We start from the raw sequence: 21,065 nt of genomic DNA, 5'->3' as shown, positions 1-21,065 counted from the left end.
TCCCTCCTCTTGTTTGTTCAGTCATGTTTAACATTGCAGGGGCTAGGTGTTGCTCAGTGGTAGAGCACTTTACACTTAGCATGCATGAGGCCCAGGGTTCAATCCTCAGTACCCACCCACCCCCACAAATGCAGGGAGCACTCATGATAATTCGAAGTCTCAGATTTTCCAGTGGTGATTTAGTAGGATTCATAAATATCTTCTAACTCTTCCTTTTGGTCTCCCCAGAAACATATGCTGAAAGAGGGAAAAGGTCGGATGCTACAGGCCATCAGCCCAAAGCAGAGTCCGAGCAGCAGCCCTACTCGTGAACGGTCCCCCTCCCCCTCCTTCAGATGGCCCTTCTCTGGCAAGACATCCCCGTCTTCCTCCCCAGCAAATCTCTCTAGGCACAAGGCTGCAGCCTATGATATCAGTGAGGATGAAGAAGACTAACTTTTCATTCCTCCTTTCCTCTCCCCTCTGTCCCATCACCTTCAGAAGCTCTCTCTTGAATTCCACATTGTGATCCCAACACTAAACCTAAGGACAGCTACAAAGGAAAGACATTTGGGGCAAGAGGAACTGGTAATGGGGGAACCAAAATAGCCCATTTCCTAAGAGACATCAATCACCCACACCAAGGAGGAGGTTGACTACATCTTAGAAGCCTGTTTTGCATCCATCTACTCTCCCCAAGGACTCTGTTTTACTGTTTATGTTCATGTGATCTTGACAGGGAAATTGTCATTTTTATTAATTTTTTTAAAAATTAGTCTCTCAAATATAGTAAGTAGAACTAATTTTTTGCCCCTGAGGAGTGGGCAGAAGAAGGTAGTGGTGTAATACCCAGAGGCCTTTTCTTCTTGATACACTGTAGTGTCTGCCTCCTGTTCTGAAGCAAAGTGGCTTGCCAAATCCTTCAAGCAGTGAGCCATGCTGATGGGCAGTTTGGGGGTTAGGAGGAATATTGTAATTTTGGTTTCCTTACAAAAAAAGAGCAAAAATTGAGCTAGTCACAAAAATCCCCTAAAGGCACTGCTGGCACATATGTCAGCATGGCTGAGGGAAGAAGGAGATCTGAGCCTAACTTTTGTTACTCCCTGAGGAGTTTCTTGTTGGACCCAATGGGGTCCATGAAGACACTGATGGGGATGGAACCAGCCATGTTGTATCAACTACAGTTTTTCTGCTGTTCATCTTCTCAGAAAATCTGTTGCCAAGTAATTTGGGAGTTCTTGTCAGTTTCTTTCCTGCAACTTTCCTTTAAAGGCAGGAACTTTGAGGGTTACTGTGATTAGAGAGAGGAATGGGACAAAACTCAATTCTGTATATCAGTTTAAATTCATTTCCTGCTGGGAGTAAATTTTTGGCCTTGCTACTCCTTTTTCAATTTTCAATGCTGTTAGCTTTTTTTTTTTTTTTTTTTTACAAAGGATGCTTTGTAAATGTCTGCAGTTTGAACTTGATTTGTAAATCCATGTTGTTTACTCCATGTCAAATACTTAGATTTGCACAGAACATAGAGGCAAAAGGAAACACCTTCTTTTCTAAAGCAACAGCTTAATCTTGATCTCTGCCCCTCTTAAGAATGTTCTTAACTAGAACCAATACTCCATGGAGTGTTTCTTTTTCTCTGAGGGCTGCAACTGGCAGGGACTTCTCTTCACCACTCCTCCAGAAAGCTGCCAGCATGGGTTTGCTTTATAAGAGGGTGGTTGGTTCTCTTCTTTCCCACCTGGGCCTGGTGGTTATTCCCTCATCTTTCCTGCTTGGTTGCTCAGTGGAAATTCAGCACTTGAATTTCAAATAGAGAATGCTGATATATAACACTTGCTGTAAAACATGATCAATTTTTTTTTTTAATCCCCTAGCATCCTATCTCTCTCCTCAGCTTCCTGACCTAGCAGACCATCAATCATCAGTAATCCTAGCTGGATTAAGGGGAAAATTGTTTATGTCCAGACCTCACCCCTGTCACTCATAAAATACCCCTTGTGGGGGTGGAGTTTTAGTGTTTTCAACAAAGAAAACCACATTTTCTCTTTCTTGCTCTTCTGCTAGGACTGTGAGCATCTCATAGTCCCCTCTCTAAACCCTTTCTGGTCAAGACTGCTCTTCTGCCTGAGGGTCAGAGGCTAAGATCATTGCCTGCCTACACAGTAGGAACCTAGACATATAAATTCAGATCACCCAGACCTGTGGGACATGGCAGAGGAGAGGGACAAAGAGAAGCCAACTCTTGTCCTGATGGCCCATGGAAACTACATTTATAACTCTTTTCATGAAGTGCTATTTTTTATTATCAAATCTGATTCACACAAGCCTTGACCTAGAATCCTTTCTTTGAACAGTGAAGTTAATGTTTTCTCACATTTCGCAGCTTTATATGATGTCATATTTTAACTTCTGCTTTGGTCTTCCTTCTGGGAATTCCACCGTTTTTGCTCTGCCTTATTCTCCCTGGTATAGAAAGGTAGTGTGAAGGACTGTGAAGTCCCTGCTGACACCCACCTACTTGTTCTCTCAGTGCACATGTTCCGCAAGTATTCAGGAATGGAAGGGGAGATAAATGTCCATGATGTGATTTTCCTTCCTGAAGTTCTCTCAGGAATATTGTCTGAACCCCAAAGCCTGAGTGATCCTTGCTCTCAGTGGACTGCATTTGGCATAGAATAGGGCCTCTGGGCTGACATGTCTGTGTCACTGCTAAGCCAGCTTGTGCATATATTAGAAGGCTCCTTTGCCCCTTTACTACCTTAGTCTCTAGACACTAGCATATTCCAATAATTGGACTGAAAACAAAAACTTTTAAGATGTGGCATGTTAGATACTTTGGGGTAAATGTGATCCTAGGTGCTGGAGAAGGATGCTGTTGGAATGGTGCACTGTTCTGCATTTGTTCCAGTTAAATGAGGTTGTGCCTATGATCTGTAGTTCTTCAAATATGAATGCTTGAGTCTGTGGAGCTATTTCCCCAAATTCCACACAAGAAAGCAGTGAGCCCTGATGAACTAAATGTGGCAAAGATGAGACAGCCTCAAAAGATGATTGGCCTCAAAAGCCTGTCTACAAGATAAAAGGAGGCTGAAGACAAGCCCTTTAGCTGATGATGAAGGGATGAAGGAGGAGCCATTTCAGCAGTTACATTGAGGGTCTTGAACAGAAAGTTTGCTATTTTCACATGCTAAGCTTAGAATAGAGGTGAAAACTAAAGGAACATAAATGGACATTTGTACTGCTGCAGCTGCTTCTGATAGCTAAAGCTAAAGACCCTTACTCTGCAGAGGCTTGAGTAAGAAGGTTGGGGATGTAAGAATTGAAAATCCTGAAGAAGAAGAAGTAGTAAAAAAAAAGAAAATAGGAGGGAGATTGAGAAACTTTTTAAACTCTTTTTGATTGCTGATAATTTAGGCAGCATCTGAGTTACTTTACTTGTGGCCACACAGCTATTCAGGCACTCCCTAGGATGACCCTCTACAGTGGTTCCCACAGGACTTTGTTTCTGGGTTACTTCACTTGTGGGTAGATTACTTTCTGGAGTTCATTGCCTTTTTAATCCTGTTTCACATCCCTTACCTAAAATCGTTCCAAATTTTTTGCTGCTTTTCTTTAATTCTCTAAAAGCCATACCTTCCAGATTTTTTGCTCGCATATACTCACCAAAATTTGAACCAGTGGGGCTGGGGTTGTGGCTCAGTGGTAGAGCACTTGTCTACCATGTGTAAGGCACTGGGTTAGATTCTCAGCACCACATATAAACAAATAAATAAATAAAGGTCCATCAATAACTAATAAAAATATTTTTTAAAAAGTTGAGCCAATCCAGATTTTAAAAAATCAAATAAACAATAAAACCTCCCTTAACAGTGTTTTAAAAATGAGTGGTATTTTTTTTTAAGCTTACCAATATGAGTATTTTTAAAGGTTATATTTTTCACAGTCATAATAACTGTTCTGTTTTCTCTCATAGATTGTCAAGGGATAAAAAGTAGTCCCTAGCTTCTATTTTTCCAAATAAATAGAATATGTTCTTGGGATTATACTCTTTAAGTGTTAATTTTCTTAAAAGGGATTTTTCTATCTGCCAAAGTTTTATGTTAGTATTCAGATTAGGGTAGAAAGAAAAGCTCCAGGTTTAACATTAAGATGACTCAGATTGTGTCCCTTTACATTTGAAGTGGCCCTTCTACCCTCTTTTGGGAGGCGCTGACAATTTTGAACACTGAGAATTGATTGGTTGGAAGTTTTGTGTTAAGAATCCTCAAAAAAAAATCTTGGAAAGAACTATCAGTCTTGGCATGAATATCCGCGCCATCACCAGTGTGAGTCTGCAGAGAGGTTTTCCTCAGTCGGGGTTCAGTATATCATCTTCTTGTCTATTATTAACTTGTTCAGTTATTTTGGCTTTTGTCATATAGCCAAATAAAGGCAATGTGGTTTTACATGAGTGTTCCATTTCCTGGGTTTTTGACCTGATATATTTGTGTGTGATGTTTTATGTATTTGGGGGTTTTACTTGTATTCTCAGTTCTTTTGCTTTTGAGTCCTAATCTCTCTCCTCAAAATCAAGCTTCCTGACAATATTATCAGGTGATTACTTTTGCTAATTGGCACAAAAAACTGAAAGAAAACCTTCCAACCATTCACTGGAAGCCTGGCTTCTTTGAGATGTGGGGTTATATTGCCCAGCCAAGGTTTTCTCCTGTTATTATATCAAACAACAACTGTATATTCTTCCTCCTCTCTTCTGCTTTGGAAAAATTCAGAGTGAACTTTCAGCATACAATTTTCAGGGTTAATAATTAGTGGCATCCACAGAGGCTGTGTGCCTAGTAGTTACAGAGTTTCAGATTGTATCCTGTTTATTACAAAACTTAAAATACCTTCCCTGGGCAATATCCAAAACAGTTTCATTCTACTGCATAATTTGCCTTCATCTCTATAGTCAAATGTAATCCATTAGCTTGTCCTGACAATGAGATTCTTTCCCATTTGGTGAAGGTGAGGGACAGCGAAGAAATCTCATGTTCTCCAAATGCGTACAGCATCTCTCCCCATCATTGTCCAAGCCATTCTCCTCAGGCTTTGAGGTTCAAGTCCTGGTCTGGAGACGAGAAAGTTTCATACCCAACCTTGTGGTCTTTTCTTCGGTAGTACATTCGCGTCAACACAGTCATCAGGAAAGTCTCCAGTATAAGGAGGTGGCAATTCATCACTGCAGTGTGAGATGAAATATAACATTGGTTATGCTAAGTTTTAAAGGTGGTAGATATCCCACTTACAGTCTGGTGTCTGAGTTAAGCAGGTTTCTCCCATTTATCCCCACACCAGGACATAGAGATACTGTCATAAGCAACAAAGTAGATTAATGGTAGAACTAGAATCAAACTTGGCTCTCTACCTTCTGTGATCTAATGCTCATACTTATGTGTTAATCAGTATGACCTACATTCAACTCACTCTCATTCCTCTCCCAGGAGTTAGGAGTTAAACCCATGACTTCCTGGGTTAGCCATCAGGGCTGGCCTCAAGCTGTGGAACTGCAGTTCTCTGTGTGATTAATGAGGTTAGTCAAAGCCTCTGCCCAGATTTATTGGAGACTTCTTTTCTGAGAAGTCAGGCTGGCCTAACCTCTTGTCCAAGATCTTCTCTTTCCTAACCTTCTCCTATCTCATCCATATCACAATGGGGTAGGAGCCCTTATATGCTTACCTTGAGACCTGGTTTTAGAGGAAAATGGAGGTGAACAAGCAATCTGTCCACCATTGGCCAATATGGAGAAAATGGCAGGCTGCAGGGCAGTCATGATGAGAAGCATCTACAAAACAGAAGAGAGGGGATGGGTGGAAGGGGCTTGCCAGACAGGTTGCTGAAGCTAGGACTTGTCCTTCCATTATGGTTTTGGCCCACCATTAGATCTGTATAGCTAAGAGGGTTGAGATTCACACTTGATGAAATATTTATGGAATTTTAATCTTTAGCAAGTTACAATCTCACCTTCTATCCAATATTTTAATAAGAGTTGCTCACAAGAAACAAGAACTTATTTCCTTATCTTAATAACTGATGGACACTTGGGGGTAAAAAAAAAAAAAAAAAAAAAACCAGAAGAGGTGAACAAATGTGTCTTTCAGAGAATTTTCAGAAGAGGTTTTAAAATGAAGAGGCAGTGTGATGAAAAGAAGGAATGTGGGCTTGGGAGTTAGACCTGGAGTCTAGCTCCATCCCTCATTTGCCCCTGAGCAAACCTCATCACACCTATGGGTCTCAGTGCCCTGCTTTGTAAAACAGAAATGTTAATGAGCTCTGGGATTACTCTGAAAAGTTACATGTAATGTACATGGTGTGGAGTAATTGATAGTTATAGCTGTAATAATGCTACTGTTAGTGGCATTGACAGATTATAAGACTTTAGGAAGTAATTGGTAGAAAAAAAAATTAAGGGTTCGATAATACATGTATTATAGGTTGAATTGTGTCTGCCCAAAAGATATGTTGAAGTACTGATCTTAGTACCCCAGAGTGTGACATGAAAGGGTGATTAGGTAAGAGGATGTCATAAGGAATAGGGTGGGCCCCTAATCTAATAGGACTGGTGTCATAAAAACAGAAGAGGCACTAGACACATGAAGAGAGAGCATCATGTGATGGTGGGGGCAGAAACTGGAGTGATGCAGCTGCTGGCCACCATCAGAGAAGAGGAGGACAGGTGCAAGGTTCTCCCTGACAGGTTTCAGAGGAGTGTGGCTCTGCTGACACATTGATTTTGGACTTCTGGCCTCCAGAACCCTGAGACAATACATTTCTGTTGTTTTAAGCCACCTGTTTGTGGTATTTTGTTATAGTGACCCTAAGAGACTACTACAGCACAGAAAGGTATAAAATAAGGAGGGGAGGGGCTGGGGTTATGGCTCAATGGTAGAGCACTTGCCTAGCATATGTGAGGCACTGGGTTTGATCCTCAGCACCACATAAAAATAAATAAAATAAAGGTATTAAAATGTATTAAAATAAAAAAGGAGGGGAAAGACCACAGTTTAAGAGGATCCCACAGGGAACCCACAGTTTAAGAGAAAGATCCTCAGTGCTGCTTTTAGCCTATAGTCTTACCTCCTAACCCCAATCATCTGTAGACAGGAGGATCGAGAGTTCAAAGCCAGCCTCAAATATTTTTCCCTCCCCAAGGCATAGTTACCTGGAAAAGAACAAATTTGGCTCCCATGTTCTGTTCACCCAGGTGCAGCTTAGCTTGACGGAAAAGGATGCCCAGGGCCCAGAGAGCCATCAAGGTGGACACACCAAGTAAAGTGTTGATCCATAAAGCTGTGCTCTTCTCAGAAATCTGTTGGCAGACCAGAAAGTAGTCAGTGGGGGAGGCAAGCTCTTTTCTCCTTTTATTTCTCCCCTCCCATGTCAGGAAAGTTGTTAAAAAGCCCAAAGCCTTGGCCTATTCCAGTCTCATCTCTCCCTCTCAGATCCCCTGAGCCTCTACTTTTCCACAGCCATCCTGACCCTGAGGCCCTGTGTCAGGGGATGCTGGCTCCAGCTATTTCTAGAGCTCAAGAGTACTAAATGAGTCTTGGACTTTGCTACCCCTTACTGCTGGCTTACATCTGCTGGGTCATAGATGCCATCAGGGATGAGGAACAGTCCCACCAGGCTCAGTGTTATCTTGAAGAAGGCATATTGGAAAGGGCCCAATATTAGCAGCTGAAGCTTCTTTCTGAGGAGGGAAGAGGGTTAGGAAGATGAACCCACAAACTATGCACCTCAAGACCTGCCAACTTCCTCACTGGGCTCTGGGGCTGAAGCTAGACAGATGACACAGATACTAAAATGGATGGGGATACAGGAAGAAGCCAGGATTGAGAGCACTGGGAACTCTCCTTGCCTCCCATTTATCTGTAGGCTAGAATTCTGCTTTTTGAGCAAGAATGATCAAAACGCAGTGTTTACCTCAAACTAGTAATCAAAATGGGCAGAAGGGGGCAAGTAAATGGCCCAAAGTCCAGTTCTCTCTCTATGGTTAAAGTTTGTGGGGAAGTGGGCTGAAGTTTAGGAGCCTTCCTTCTTCCTTTTTCTGGGGAATGGATGCCCATTGTGGGTCCTGGATGTGGGATGCCCACCCCTTTATCACTGGCTTTGTCCTATACAAGACTAACTTTAAGAACCTTGAAGGAGAGCTACAGAGCCAAAAGAAGCTCTTGAGGGAATGTAGAAAGAGGATGCTCACCTGTTTCAGGATGCCTCTCCCTTCTGCCTTACCTGGTGAGCAAGAGTGGAGGACAGCAGGGGCAGCAACAGCAGCAGGGGCCTGTATGAACCCTCATTGGGGTGTCCTTCAGAGCTCTCAATACTGCCTCCTTACCACCAAAGCCTTCTACCATGACCAGCATGAGCAGGTAAAAGCACACAGCATAAAACCTGGGATCGGGGGAGATTGGGATTGCAAGTGGTGTGGTGGGGACAGCAGAGGGGACATCCCTTACTGCTAAAGAGAGAAAGGTTGTGGGGAGAGTTGGTGCTTACTGAGGGGAAGACCATAGAGGCTGACATTCTGGATTTGTGACCCAAGAGGAGTGAGAGAGAGGACAGAGTCAAGAGGACTGGGAAGGTGGGAATCTGGGGACCAGGGGAGAAAAGAGGTGACTGAGGAATTGCCAAAATAAGGCACTCCCTAAATAGACCAGAAAGTTGAGCCTTGAATTAGCATAGATTGGGAAGGGCTGGATTCATAACTGGCATTAAAGAAATGGACTCTGAAGTCCTGGGGAGATGGAAATGCCTAACCAGAGGTGGAGGTGGGGCTGAACACTCACGAGGTTATGGCCATCTCCACAAGCATGAGGGAACGAGGGATCCAGAGACCAAAGCAACAGAACACAGACACTACCTGTTTGCAGAGGAGCAAGAACAGGTTAGGGCAGGGAGGGACATATCTCCAACCTATTGTGACAAGGCCTCAAGGAAGCAAGACATATATACATTTGAGGTGCCAGTCCTTAAAAATTGCTGCTGGGGGGGGCTTGAGGGTATGCTCAGCAGTGAGTATGCCTAGCATTTACAAGGCCCTTGGTTCCATCCCATCAACAAAGTTTCAGCTGGAAAAATAAGGACCAATATAACTGGGTACAGTGGCGCACACCTATAATCCCAGTGGCTTGGGAGGCTGAAGCAGGAGGATTGAGAGTTCAAAGCCAACCTCAGCAAAAGCAAGGCGCTAAGCAACTGAGTGAGACCCTGTCTCTAAATAAAATACAAAATAGGGCTGGGGATGTGGCTCAGTGGTTGAGTGCCCCTGAGTTCAATCCCTTGTACCNGGTGTCCTATTGAGGAATTTGGAGCCCGACCCCACAGTATGTAGATCGTAGCCAACTTTTTCTTCTATCAGACGCAGAGTCTCTGATTTGATATCAAGCTCCTTGATCCATTTTGAGTTAACTTTTGTGCATGGCGAGAGAAAGGGATTCAGTTTCATTTTGTTGCATATGGATTTCCAGTTTTCCAAGCACCATTTGTTGAAGATGCTATCCTTCCTCCATTGCATGCTTTTAGCCCCTTTATCAAATATAAGATAGTTGTAGTTTTGTGGATTGGTTTCTGTGTCCTCTATTCTGTACCGTTGGTCCACCTGCCTGTTTTGGTACCAGTACCATGCTGTTTTTGTTACTATTGCTCTGTAGTATAGTTTGAAGTCTGGTATCGCTATACCGCCTGATTCACACTTCCTGCTTAGCATTGTTTTTGCTATTCTGGGTCTTTTATTTTTCCATATGAATTTCATGATTGCTTTCTCTATTTCTACAAGAAATGCCGTTGGGATTTTGATTGGCATTGCATTAAACCTATAGAGAACTTTTGGTAATATCGCCATTTTGATGATGTTAGTTCTGCCTATCCATGAACAGGGTATATTTTTCCATCTTCTAAGATCTTCTTCTATTTCTCTCTTTAGGGTTCTGTAGTTTTCATTGTATAAGTGTTTCACCCCTTTTGTTAGGTTGATTCCCAAGTATTTTATTTTTTTCATGAGGCCCTGGGTTCAAATCCCCATGCACCAAAAAAAAAAAAAAGTAGCATCAGTGTATTTTTTTTTTTTTTAAAAAAGGGGATTTGACTGGGGATGTAAAATCAGTGGTAAAGTTCTTGCTTAGCTCAAGGCCCTGGGTTCTTTGCACAGCACCATCCAAAAAAGAAAGAAAGACTTTGACTTTTTGTCCTTGAAATTTTTAACTAATTTTAATGGACAAAATTTGTAATATATGGTATACAACATAATATTTTTATAAATCTTTGCATTGTGGAATGGTGAAATCAATCTAATTCATTCAACACCTCACATATTTGTATTCTGTTATGGTGAGAACATTTAAAATTTATTCTCAGCAATTTTCAAGAATATAATACATTTTTATTATTTATAATCACCATGTTATACAACAGATCTCTTGAATTTATTCCTCATATCTGAAATTTTGTATACTTTGACCAATATCTCTCTAATACTCCACTCTCTGCCCAATTATTAGTTCAAATTTTTCAGATTTCACATTTGAGATCTTTTCTCTTTCTGTGCCCGACTTATTTCCATTAATATAATGTTCTCCATGTTTGTCCATGTTGTTGCTGACATGATTTTATTGTGTAAAGACACCACATTTCCTTTATCTATTCATCTATTGGTGGACACTAGATTGATTCCAAATCTGGGTTCTTATGAATAGAGCTGCAATAAACACAGAGGTGCATCTTCCTTGAAACTTTTTCCCCCCAGTACCAGGGATTGAACCCACTAAGCACTTAACCACTAAGCCACATTCCCAGTCCTTTTTATTCTGGCTTTTCTTGAATTTGTTTTTTAAATTTTTGTGTAGTTGTACACAATGCCTTTATTTTATTTGTTTATTTTTGTGTGGTGCTAAGAATAAAACCCAGAGCCTTACATGTGCTAGGCAAGTGCTCTGCCCCTGAGCTATAGCCCCACCCCACCCCCTTTTTTTTGAAACCTTTGAAACACAACGATGACAGGATTTTTCTTTATTTTGGGGCGGGGAATTGAACTCCGGGGCACTCGGCCACTGAGCCACATCCCCAGCCCTATTTTGTATTTTAGAGACAGGGTCTCATTGAGTTGCCTAGCGCCTTGCTTTTGCTGAGGCTGGCTTTGAACTCACAATCCTCCTGTCTCAGCCTCCCAAGCTCCTGGAATTACAGGCATGCACCACTGCACCCAGCACAACAGAGAATTTTTTTACATAATTCTTCAGTTATGCAACTATGTGTGTGTGTGAATAAAATGATCATGAACATACACATAAAGCCTACCATACATCAAAATAATTCTGGATGGGTAAGGAGATAAGTCTTTAAAATTAAATAGGGAAAATAGAAAAAGAATAGAATTTTATTTTCATTAAAACTTTGAAGAAGGGAAGATCATCCTAAGCATTACAGAAATCCAAGAAATCACAAATAGAATGATGGTCAAATTCAATGCAAAAATGTAAAACTCTGAGATGGGGATAAAAAAAAGCAACAAACTGGAGGACTTTTTTTTTTTTTTTTGTAGGATGGGGAATTGAACTTAGGGGCACTTTATTACTGAACTACATCCCCAAGCATTTTTATTTTGAGACAGGGTCTTGCCAAGTTGCTCAGGTTGGTCTGAAATTTGCCATCCTCCTGCCTCCACTTCTTGAATAGCTGGGATTACAAATGTGGACTACCATGCTCAGCTGAAGGAAAATGTTTTTAATAAATGTGCAATCAAGTTTAAGATAATTATTATATAAACAAAATTGATAACAAAAACAGGAGGCTTTTGCTGAGAAACTGAAAAATGATATTGATACACTTCAGGGAAATGGGAAAATATTGAACCTGCTGAGTAGCTAGAGAAAAGCAAAATAGTAATGATATATTTTTAGTCTATTACAGGATAATGTTTATAATATTATTAATAGTCTTAAATCAGAAACAACCTAAATATCCAACAATATTGTAATTTTTGAGTAAACTGCCCAATAAAATATTATTCAGTCCATAAGAAAATGTGTGCACACCATAAAAATCTTTGCAAAGTGTGTAATAATATTTTTTAAATTTTTTTTTTAGTTGTTGATGGACCTTTATTTATTTACTTGTGTGCGATGCTGAGAATCAAACCTAGTGCCTCACACATGCTAGGCAAGCACTTTGCCACTGAGCCACAACCCTAGCTCAAATTATTTTCTTTATTATGACTGCATTTTCCTTTCTTAAAAAATATTTTTTAGTAGTTTATGGACCTTTATTTTATTCATTCATTTATATGCGGTGCTGAGAATTGAACCCAGTGCCTCACACATATAAGGCAAGTGCTCTACCACTGAGCCACCATCCCAGCCCTGTAATAATATTTTTAAAAAATATATTAACAGATCTGCACATTTTTGGTCACCTGATTTATGACAAAGGTGCCCACACAGTTTGGTAGTATCTATTAAAACCAGTCATACCTTGGACTTAGCAATTCTATTCCTGGATACATATTCAATAGAATAGAGGACTTATAACCACCACAAAGATGTTCAGAGCAACATTATTCATAATGGTCCCAACTGGAAGCAATGTTTTTCAATAAAAATACAGATAACTGCATGGCAATATATTTTCACAATGGAACATTATGTGGCAATAAAAAGAAACAAATTGCTGAAACACTCAACAAAACAAATTAATCTTAAAAACATGAGTTAAGGAAGTCAGAGTACATATTGTCCAATTATATTTTTAAAATATTTATTTTTTAGTTGTAGTTGGACACAATACCTTTATTTTATTTATTTTTATATGGTGCTGAGGATCGAACCCAGGGCCTCGTATGTGCTAAGCGAGCGCTCTACCCCAGCCCCAGCCCCTGTCCAATTATTTTTATAGGAAGTTGAAGAATGAGAAAATTGATCTATAGAGATGATTAACATTAGACTGTGGGGTTTTGGAGGAATATCAACTAGGAGAAGAACAGAGATACTTCTGGATGCTGAAGATGTTTTTAATATTTTTCTGGTAGTTGTTACATAGATTTTCATGGGTAAAAATTCATCAGCTACATACTTCTGATCATTGCCCTTTACTATCTGTAAGCTATGAGTGGAAAAAAAAAAACATCAACAAAGGAGAAGTAAAATTACAACTATGCTTAAAGGATTTGGTTGGGGAGAGAGGAATACAAAACAGCTAAAGAGTGGGAAATTAATACTTTATCTTACAAAACAAAGTCAACAACCAGGCCTGGTGGCACATACCTGTAATCCCAGCAGCTCAGCAATGGCAAGGCATTAAGCAACTCAGTGAGACCCTATCTCTAAATAAAATTAAAAAAGGGCTGGGGATATGGTTCAGTGGCCTAGTGCCCTATGTTCAATCTCTTGTACCAAAATAAATAAATAAATAAAAAGTCAACAAATACCATTCATACTTGACAGAACAAGAAATAAACTATAGATATATTATATGAAGCTATCCATATCCAACTAAAATTATTGACATTCTTATGTGGAGAAAATGGAAAAAGGTTGGTGCTAAGTGAAATGAATCCTCATGGAGGCAGCCACTGATGTTGTTCAAAATTAAAACCCCAGGAAAGGATGGTATACAAATATTGGTGATTTGAAGGAAATGTTAGGTAGGAGTTCAGGGACACTAAGATGGCAGAGAGAGGGTATTAGAAAGAAATCACTACAGGACAAGAAAAGTTCTGGCCCTGTTTACCATAAATCCCCTCTGAGGTCTAATCACCATGACAGCTCCTGACACAGGTTTAAATTTTAAAATGACCAATGGGGGTAAAGAGGGCAGTATTCTAATTAAGTTTTCTAATGTAACAAATGGAGGGGGTGGATTGGAAAATATTCTAATCAGGTATCATGAGATAACCAATGGGAGCCAATGGGGTAAGGTCTTCAATCAGGTCTGTACAGGGAAGAGAAAACCCCACAGTTCAGGATATAAGACCCTAATTTCCAGATACTGGGGCCTTGACATCTGTCTGTTTCTCTGTCTGTCTCTGTCTACTCCACTCTTCCTAACAGAGTATTATGTCCACCTCCAATAAATCTATACTTTATATGTTACTTTTGTGTATCTTGCTTAATTCTTTGTTCCGGCCACCAAGGAACTGAATTTCGACTGGACATCCCAATGGTAACAGGAGCAGAGGACTCATCAGCTAAGAGTTAGAAGCAGTTGTCTTTGAGGAAAAAGAAATGAGAATGAATAGGTCAGGAGCTTGCTGATTTTTATTAGTAGTTGTTTTGTACTACATGACTTTTCAACCATGTTCATGTGTTACATGTTCATGTGTTACATGAACATTGTATCAAAGGATACAATAAAAATTTAAAAAGTCACTGCACAGAAAAATACGTATGATACTTTAAAAAACATTTAGCAATTGTTGTTTTGGAGTGATAACACTGTAGGTGATTTTTATCTTCCAATTTTCTGTTTTTTCTTTTGTATTTTTCAATTATTTTTATATTGCATATTTTATTCATATTTTATTTGTACTAGGGATTGAACCTGGGGCATTCCAAGCTACATCCCCATCCCTTTTTATTTTCTATTTTGAGACAAGGGGTCCCTAAGTTTGCCTGTCCAGATTGGTTTCAAACTTGTAATCTTCCTGCCTTAACCTCCTGAGTAGCTGGGATTATTGGCAATGAATATGCATTTTAGAACAAAAATAAGCTTTTAAAGAAAAGAACATATGTGGCTGGGCACTGTTGTACATGCCTGTAATCCCAGGAATTCAGGAGGCTGAGGCAGGTGGATCATGAGTTCAAAGCCAGCCTCAGCAACTTAGTGAGACCCTGTCTCTAAATAAAATATGAAAAAGGGGCTGAGAATATGGCTCAGTAGTCAAGCGCCCTTGGGTTCAATCTCTGGTACCAAAAAAAGAAAAAAAACCCCACTTTTTTCCAAATATATAATAATGTGAAAAAATTCATATGATGCCATGCTTATAAAAACAGGACATAAAATTGTAGGTGTAGTAGGGTTTCTACAAATGTTAAATAAAAGCTTAGAAAAGGGAAATCACACAAAGATATTCTCAATGCCTGACTCGGTTAGACAATTGATTTTTTTTTCTTTTTGTTTTTTCAAATTTACTGAAGCCAGATTATTTTCATAGTAGAAATGTTTGGTTAAAAAATAATAATAAAGTCCACAGAGGAAAAAGCAAAAGTTACTTCAGTAGATCTCTAAAAATCTATGTTTGAATTATTGGGAGTCTCTGCCACTGGGCTCTCTGCCCCTCTCCCACTCAGCTCCTGTCCTCTGCTGAGCTAGAAGTGGCCTTCCACAAGCCATCCACGCCAAAGCTTTTCCCAGCCTTCACGAACCAGGGTCCCCCTCCTCCTGGTTCCTCTCCTGACCTCAACCCCGGATCTTCTTCTTAGTCGTCACCCTCTCCCATAACCTGTGTTCTCCAGACTTCAAGGAAGACATGTTAAATGGTACAAGCCCGACACATGTGGAAGCTAGAAATGTAAAAATCAAAGTAGAATAGTGATTACTAGAGGCTAGGAAGAAGTGGGGACCTGGCCACAGAGGGAATGTAGATAGCGAGTACTGCAACACCTGTTAGGAGGGACAAACAAGTTCAGTGTCAAATGACTATAGCTCACAAAAACCTGGTATATATTTTATGAAGGAGTTGAGTAGATGAGCTTGAGGTCTCCAAAAATAAGGAAATCATATGAAGATGGAAATGCTAATTACCCTGATTTGATCGATACACATTGCACACACGTCTTGAAACATCACACTGTATCTCACAAATGTGTACAAGTATTATGCGTTAATTAAAAAAAAAAAAAATCACTGCAGCTCAGCTCCTCCCTGGGTGTCAAGGCTTGGGATCTTGCTGCCACTCTTTCAACTTCCCACCAACCACTCTGAGCCATTCCTGCCTCTAGGACTTTCTCCTTGGCCTCTGCTTTTCTCCCTGAGCTCTGTATCACTGAGCTCTTGGCTCCTGCTCCAGCGCTCAGGGGCAGCAGCCTGCGCTGACAGTCCTGTGTGATTTGGCTGCACATCACAGTAAGGTCATTTGCATAGCTGTTTTCTTGTTTTCATCTGCCTCCACTTGGAGGCAGAGGCTTTGTCTGTCAGGCTTGCTCTGTGTTCTGTCTCCTAGTTCCTGCAACAGTAACTATTCTATAACTATTTGTTGAAAGAAAGAACCCTGTAGGAACTCCTATCACCATCCCCATTTTATAGGCTTTTTCAGGAAACTAGACTTAGAGAGTCAAGCACTTTGCCCATGAGACACTGCCTAGAAGTGAAGATGAGATTTAAACCTGAGGTTCCTGATGTCAAGTCCATACTCTTAACCATCACACACAGACTTTGGGTACATGTGTACATAGTTAGGGGAGGGAAAATCAACTGCGACCCAAAGTTCAAGTTTATAAAGTAAGGGTAGAATAGTGACTGCCAACAGAAAAAATGATTTGCAGTTTCTTATAACTGCCGCTTTGGTCCTCTGTTCTTTTCATACTTGCAGTATTTACAGGTTTTTGTATCCACTTCCACAGTGCAAAAGTGAAGAAAAACAGAAAAGTTCCTTAGCATCCATTAGCTCATTTATCCTTTAGAAGATTGATCTCTCCCTTACTTTTCTGATCTAACCCAGTTCTTCTCAAAATGTGTTTTAATAGCTACTTGGGGGCAAAAATTGTTCTATGGCTAAAGGATTTTTAGAAATGCATTGAACAAAATTTAACATGTTTTTCTTTTTCTGCAGAGCATACTTAAGTTTCTAATTTGCTAATTTATAATGTGAATTTCCAAAAGGAAAGTATAGAATGCATCTTCTCCAAAACAATTTTCTATAGAACTCTATTTTCATGAAACACTCCTTGTAATTAATATTCCAAGGAAGACACTGGCATATGCTTGTCCAATTAATCATTTTGAACATATCTTTAGCAATTGTCAAATTTCCCACTGTTTCTGAAATAGTAATTATTTATTTATTTATTTTTTGCTGGGGATCACACATGTCGAGCAAATGGTCTACCACTGAGTCACATCTCCAGCCCTGAAGAAGACTTTTTAAATAATGAAAACAATATAATAACATTACATAAAATTTTGAAAGAATAGTCACTCATAATCCCAGCTTCCTACTAAAAACTTATTTCTGTTTTTTCACATTTTCTTTCTGGAGGTTAAGATTACAGGTTTTAGAGTCAGAGATAGTTGAATTCAAAGTAAAGTGCCACTTAACTGTTTACTCTATGGACAGATGAATTATTTTCTCATTAAATCACTTAGCAAAGTATGTGGTATACAGTAGTTACTCGATAAAAAGTAGCTTTTAAAAGTATCTGATTTCCTGGGGGTGGTGGCACATGCCTATAATCCCAGTGGCTCAGGAGGCTGAGGCAGGAGGACTGCCAAGTTCAAAACCAGTCTCAGCAACTTAGCGAGACCCTATCTCAAAATAAAAAATTAAATAGAGCTGGGGATGTTGCTCAATGGTTAAGCACCCTGGGTTTGATCCCTGGTATAAAACAACAACAACAATAACAAAAACCCAGCATCTGATTAAAGGGCCTACATGTTGTTGTTGTTATTATTATTATTATTATTGGTACTAGGGATTGGAACCAGAGGCGCTTAACCACTGAGCCACATCCCCAGTACTTTTTTATATATTATTTAGAGACAGGGTCTTGATAGTTTTCTTATGGCCTCACTAGGTTGCTGAGGCTGACTTTGAACTTGCAATCCTCCTACCCCAGCCTCTTGAACCGCTGGGATTATAGGCATGCGCCACTGCGCCTGACTTCTACATGTTATATTATAATCACTGTATTATATAAAATTACAGCTATTGTACTATATAAAATATTTTGTATTCTGTTTTTTATCACCTATCAGACATTTAAATTTTTTAAAAAATTTATTCTAGTAAGTTGTGCATGACAGTAGAATATATATATGCACTTTGATACATTATACATAAATGGAGTATGATTTCTCATTTTTCTGATTGTAAATGTTGTTGAATCACATTGATCATGCAGTCATGTATGTACATAAGGTACAGACTTTTTTCCCAGAGTAATAGCGATGAAATGATATTTCATTGTTTAATTGTAGTTCCCTGATTACTAGCAAAGGAGAGCTTTTTTTGCACATTTATTAGCCATTTGTGTTTCATCTTCTATGATTTGTCTGTTCATATATATTTATCCATTTGGGGGGAGGGTACTGGGGATTGAACCTGGGGGTGCTTTACCACTGAGCCACATCCCTAAACTCCCTTTTTTATTTTTTAAATTTGAGACAGGGTCTCACTAAGTTGCTTAAGGCCTTGCTAATTTGCTGAAGCTAGCCTTGGACTTGAGATCCTCCCGCCTCAGCCTCCCAAATTGCTGGGATTACAGGCATGTGCTATTTTATCCAATTTTGATTGGCTAACTTTCCTCATACTGACTATGCAAATCCTTTGTCCATTAGAGGTTTGAAAGCATTTTATCTTCCCCATTCTGTGGTTTGACTTTCAACAGCACTTTTAGTTAAATAGTTTTTTTTTTTATCTTCATGTAGTCGATCTTCATGATCATTTGTGCTTTCTTGTTTTAAGAAATTATTCTCTATTGTCAATCATAAAAAAATGTCTTTCTATATTATTTTTGTAAAAATGTTTGCATTTTACACTTAAGTACTTAATCTATCTGAATTAAAGCTACTCTAGAGCTAGTTTCCTTTGGGCTATTGCCGAGCACCTCTTCTTAAAAGTCTATCTGGCCCAAGGGAGCATCCACTCATATGGTGACCATCTAAGGAGGAATAGCTGATTTCCGGACCTCCATTCTGTTGCTTTGCTTTATCTCTGGCCCTTTGCCATTATTGCCTTATTGCTTTAATTACTACAGCTTTATTATAACCCTTAATCTCTGGTAGGGTGGCTTTCCTCCATACACTTTTCCAAATTGTCTTGGCTTTCTCGACTCTTTCATATAAATTTTCAAATCAATCCATTAAAAAAAAACAGTAAGGATTATAATCACAATCACATCATTAGCGTTTGAAATGCCAATTATTGAAAGATTTAATAGTTCTTCTGGAATACTTTTTCTTATATAACTATCTAAGAGCAGGACATGGTGATGCACACCTGTGATTCCAGCAGCTTAGGAGGCTGAGGCAGGAGGATCATGAGTTCAAAGCCAGTCTCAGGAATTTATCAAGGTTCTAAGCAACTCAGGGAGACCCTGACTCTAAACAAAATATTTTAAAAGGGGACTAGGGGAGTGACTCAGTGGTTAACCACCCCTAGATTCAATCCCCAGTACAAAAACAAAAACAAAACAAACAAACAAACAAACTATTTAAGAAACAGCAGCGTTTACCAAAGGAGCGAGGAAAGGGTTTATTTACCACATTCTCCAGCCTCTGGTTCTCCTTTTCTTTCACTGCCATTGCCTTGAACCTACATTTACCTGTCTAAATATTTACCAGATCACCTGCTCCTTTGCATTCCCCAACCCTCCCTTTCCTTTCCCAACACTTCTGTGACTCAGACTCTTCTATCACACTAATTGAGGACAGTAACCTCTCATTTATATCCCTGCTGCTCAAGGCTCTTCCCCCGCAGTTCATCCTGATTACTGATTAACGGTCCTAAATCACTGTTTCATCCATCCCCTCCCAACACCACAGCCCTCACCAACTGCATCTGCCCACAGAATAAAGTACAACTCCTGGGTCTGATGCTCATCAGGCCCCACCTTACCTGCCCGACCCTCTCAATTGTCTTCTCCTCCTCCACCAGTAACCTTGAATTCTGCCAGATGTAGTTCCCTGCAGTATCTGGGAAGCCTGCCAATTCATTCTGTCCCCATCCCTGCTCCAGGAATGCCCAGTGCCTGCTCTTCACATCTCAGATCCCACCTGTTCCACCTGGATCAAGGCAGCTTGCTCAGCTCCCAGACCAGAATGGTCAACCTGTGTTGATCATCTTTGGTGTTTCTGTTTACAATTTTTTTAGCAAAGCAGTGTAAGAACTATTTTGTTATGTTAAGCGAGATTTCTCAACTGAGGCTTTGGCCTAGATAATTCTTTGTTGTGGAGGGCTGTCCTCTGCACTGTTAGGAGGTAGGTGTGACAGCCTCCCTGGCATCTACCTACCGGATGGTATTCTCTGGTGTGGCAGTCAAAACTGTCTCCAGATATTGCCAAATGTCTGCTGGCCTGAGGTCTCACATGAGGAAAATTTGTGTCTCCTGCTGCACTCTTAAAACAGAAGCTTCCTGAAAAATGATTGTAGCTGCCAACTGTTGGCACTAACCACTGAGAACCACCAGGCATCTTTGGACACTTTGGCAGTTGGCAACACTCTGGTTCAGAGCATCTGAAGGAGAGTTGTGCATAGCTCAGGGACATGCCCACATCTACCTCCCCAAGCACACTGACAGCAAGCACCCTGTTGCTCAGGAAGTCTATTCTGCACAGTGTCAACATCTGGAAGGAGGCTCAGGAAAGCATTAAGTGTACCACAACGACATGATTCCTATTCAACATCTTAGAGGTGGTTTATCATGCAGCAAGATAACAAAACAAGATGTGTGTGTGTAAGTCACATTTGTTAGAAAGATGCAGAGCCATTTGATTCTCAGTGTTTTTTTGTGTCTAGGGAATGAACCAAGTCATATTCCATGCATTTCACTTTCTTTCTTTCTTTCTTTTTTTTTACTCCATGTGCTATTATTATTATTTTTTAAACTCTTTTTTTTTTTTAAATGTTTAGGTTTTAGGTGTAGATGGACTCAACACAATGCCTTTATTTTTATCTGGTGCTGAGAATTGAACCTGGGTCCTGCCCATGCTAGGTGAGCAATCTACTGCTAAGCCACAATCCCAGCCCACCATGTGCTATTATTTTTGTTTATTTATTTTTATGTGGTGCTGAGGATTGAACCCAGTGCCTCACACACGCTAGGAGAGCACTCTACCACTGAGCTACAGCCCTAGCCCCTGCCTTTCACTTTCAAAAGCAATTGAGCAATACCCATCTAAATGGC

General features: G+C 40.0%; 2 protein-coding genes across 3 annotated transcripts in view; one reads left to right on the top strand and one right to left on the bottom strand.

Annotated features, from left to right (window-relative positions):
* Positions 1–4,424, top strand: part of Pcyt1a (phosphate cytidylyltransferase 1A, choline) — a 53,438-nt gene extending 49,014 nt beyond the window's left edge. For both annotated transcript variants that reach the window (XM_015486813.2, XM_048794221.1), the window contains exon 9: positions 229–4,424. In XM_015486813.2, the coding sequence (XP_015342299.1) occupies positions 229–435 (207 nt within the window). In that variant the 3' untranslated portion in view covers positions 436–4,424. The remainder of the gene's footprint in view (positions 1–228) is intronic.
* A 384-nt stretch (positions 4,425–4,808) lies between these two features.
* Slc51a (solute carrier family 51 subunit alpha) lies at positions 4,809–19,560 on the bottom strand. Its single transcript, XM_015486815.2, has 7 exons — positions 19,423–19,560; positions 8,802–8,875; positions 8,248–8,406; positions 7,594–7,705; positions 7,178–7,324; positions 5,695–5,800; positions 4,809–5,197 (listed from the first exon to the last, which is right to left on the bottom strand). Exons 1-7 carry the CDS (start codon positions 19,462–19,464, stop codon positions 5,061–5,063), a joined length of 777 nt encoding a protein of 258 aa, XP_015342301.2. The 5' UTR covers positions 19,465–19,560; the 3' UTR covers positions 4,809–5,060.
* Positions 19,561–21,065: the final 1,505 nt, after the last annotated feature.

The sequence above is a fragment of the Marmota marmota genome, unplaced genomic scaffold, assembly GCF_001458135.2.
Source record: "Marmota marmota marmota unplaced genomic scaffold, marMar, whole genome shotgun sequence".
Classification (NCBI taxonomy): Eukaryota; Metazoa; Chordata; class Mammalia; order Rodentia; family Sciuridae; genus Marmota; species Marmota marmota.
The sequence above is the reverse complement of the archived record's forward strand: the minus strand, read 5'-3'. Positions and strand labels throughout refer to the sequence as shown.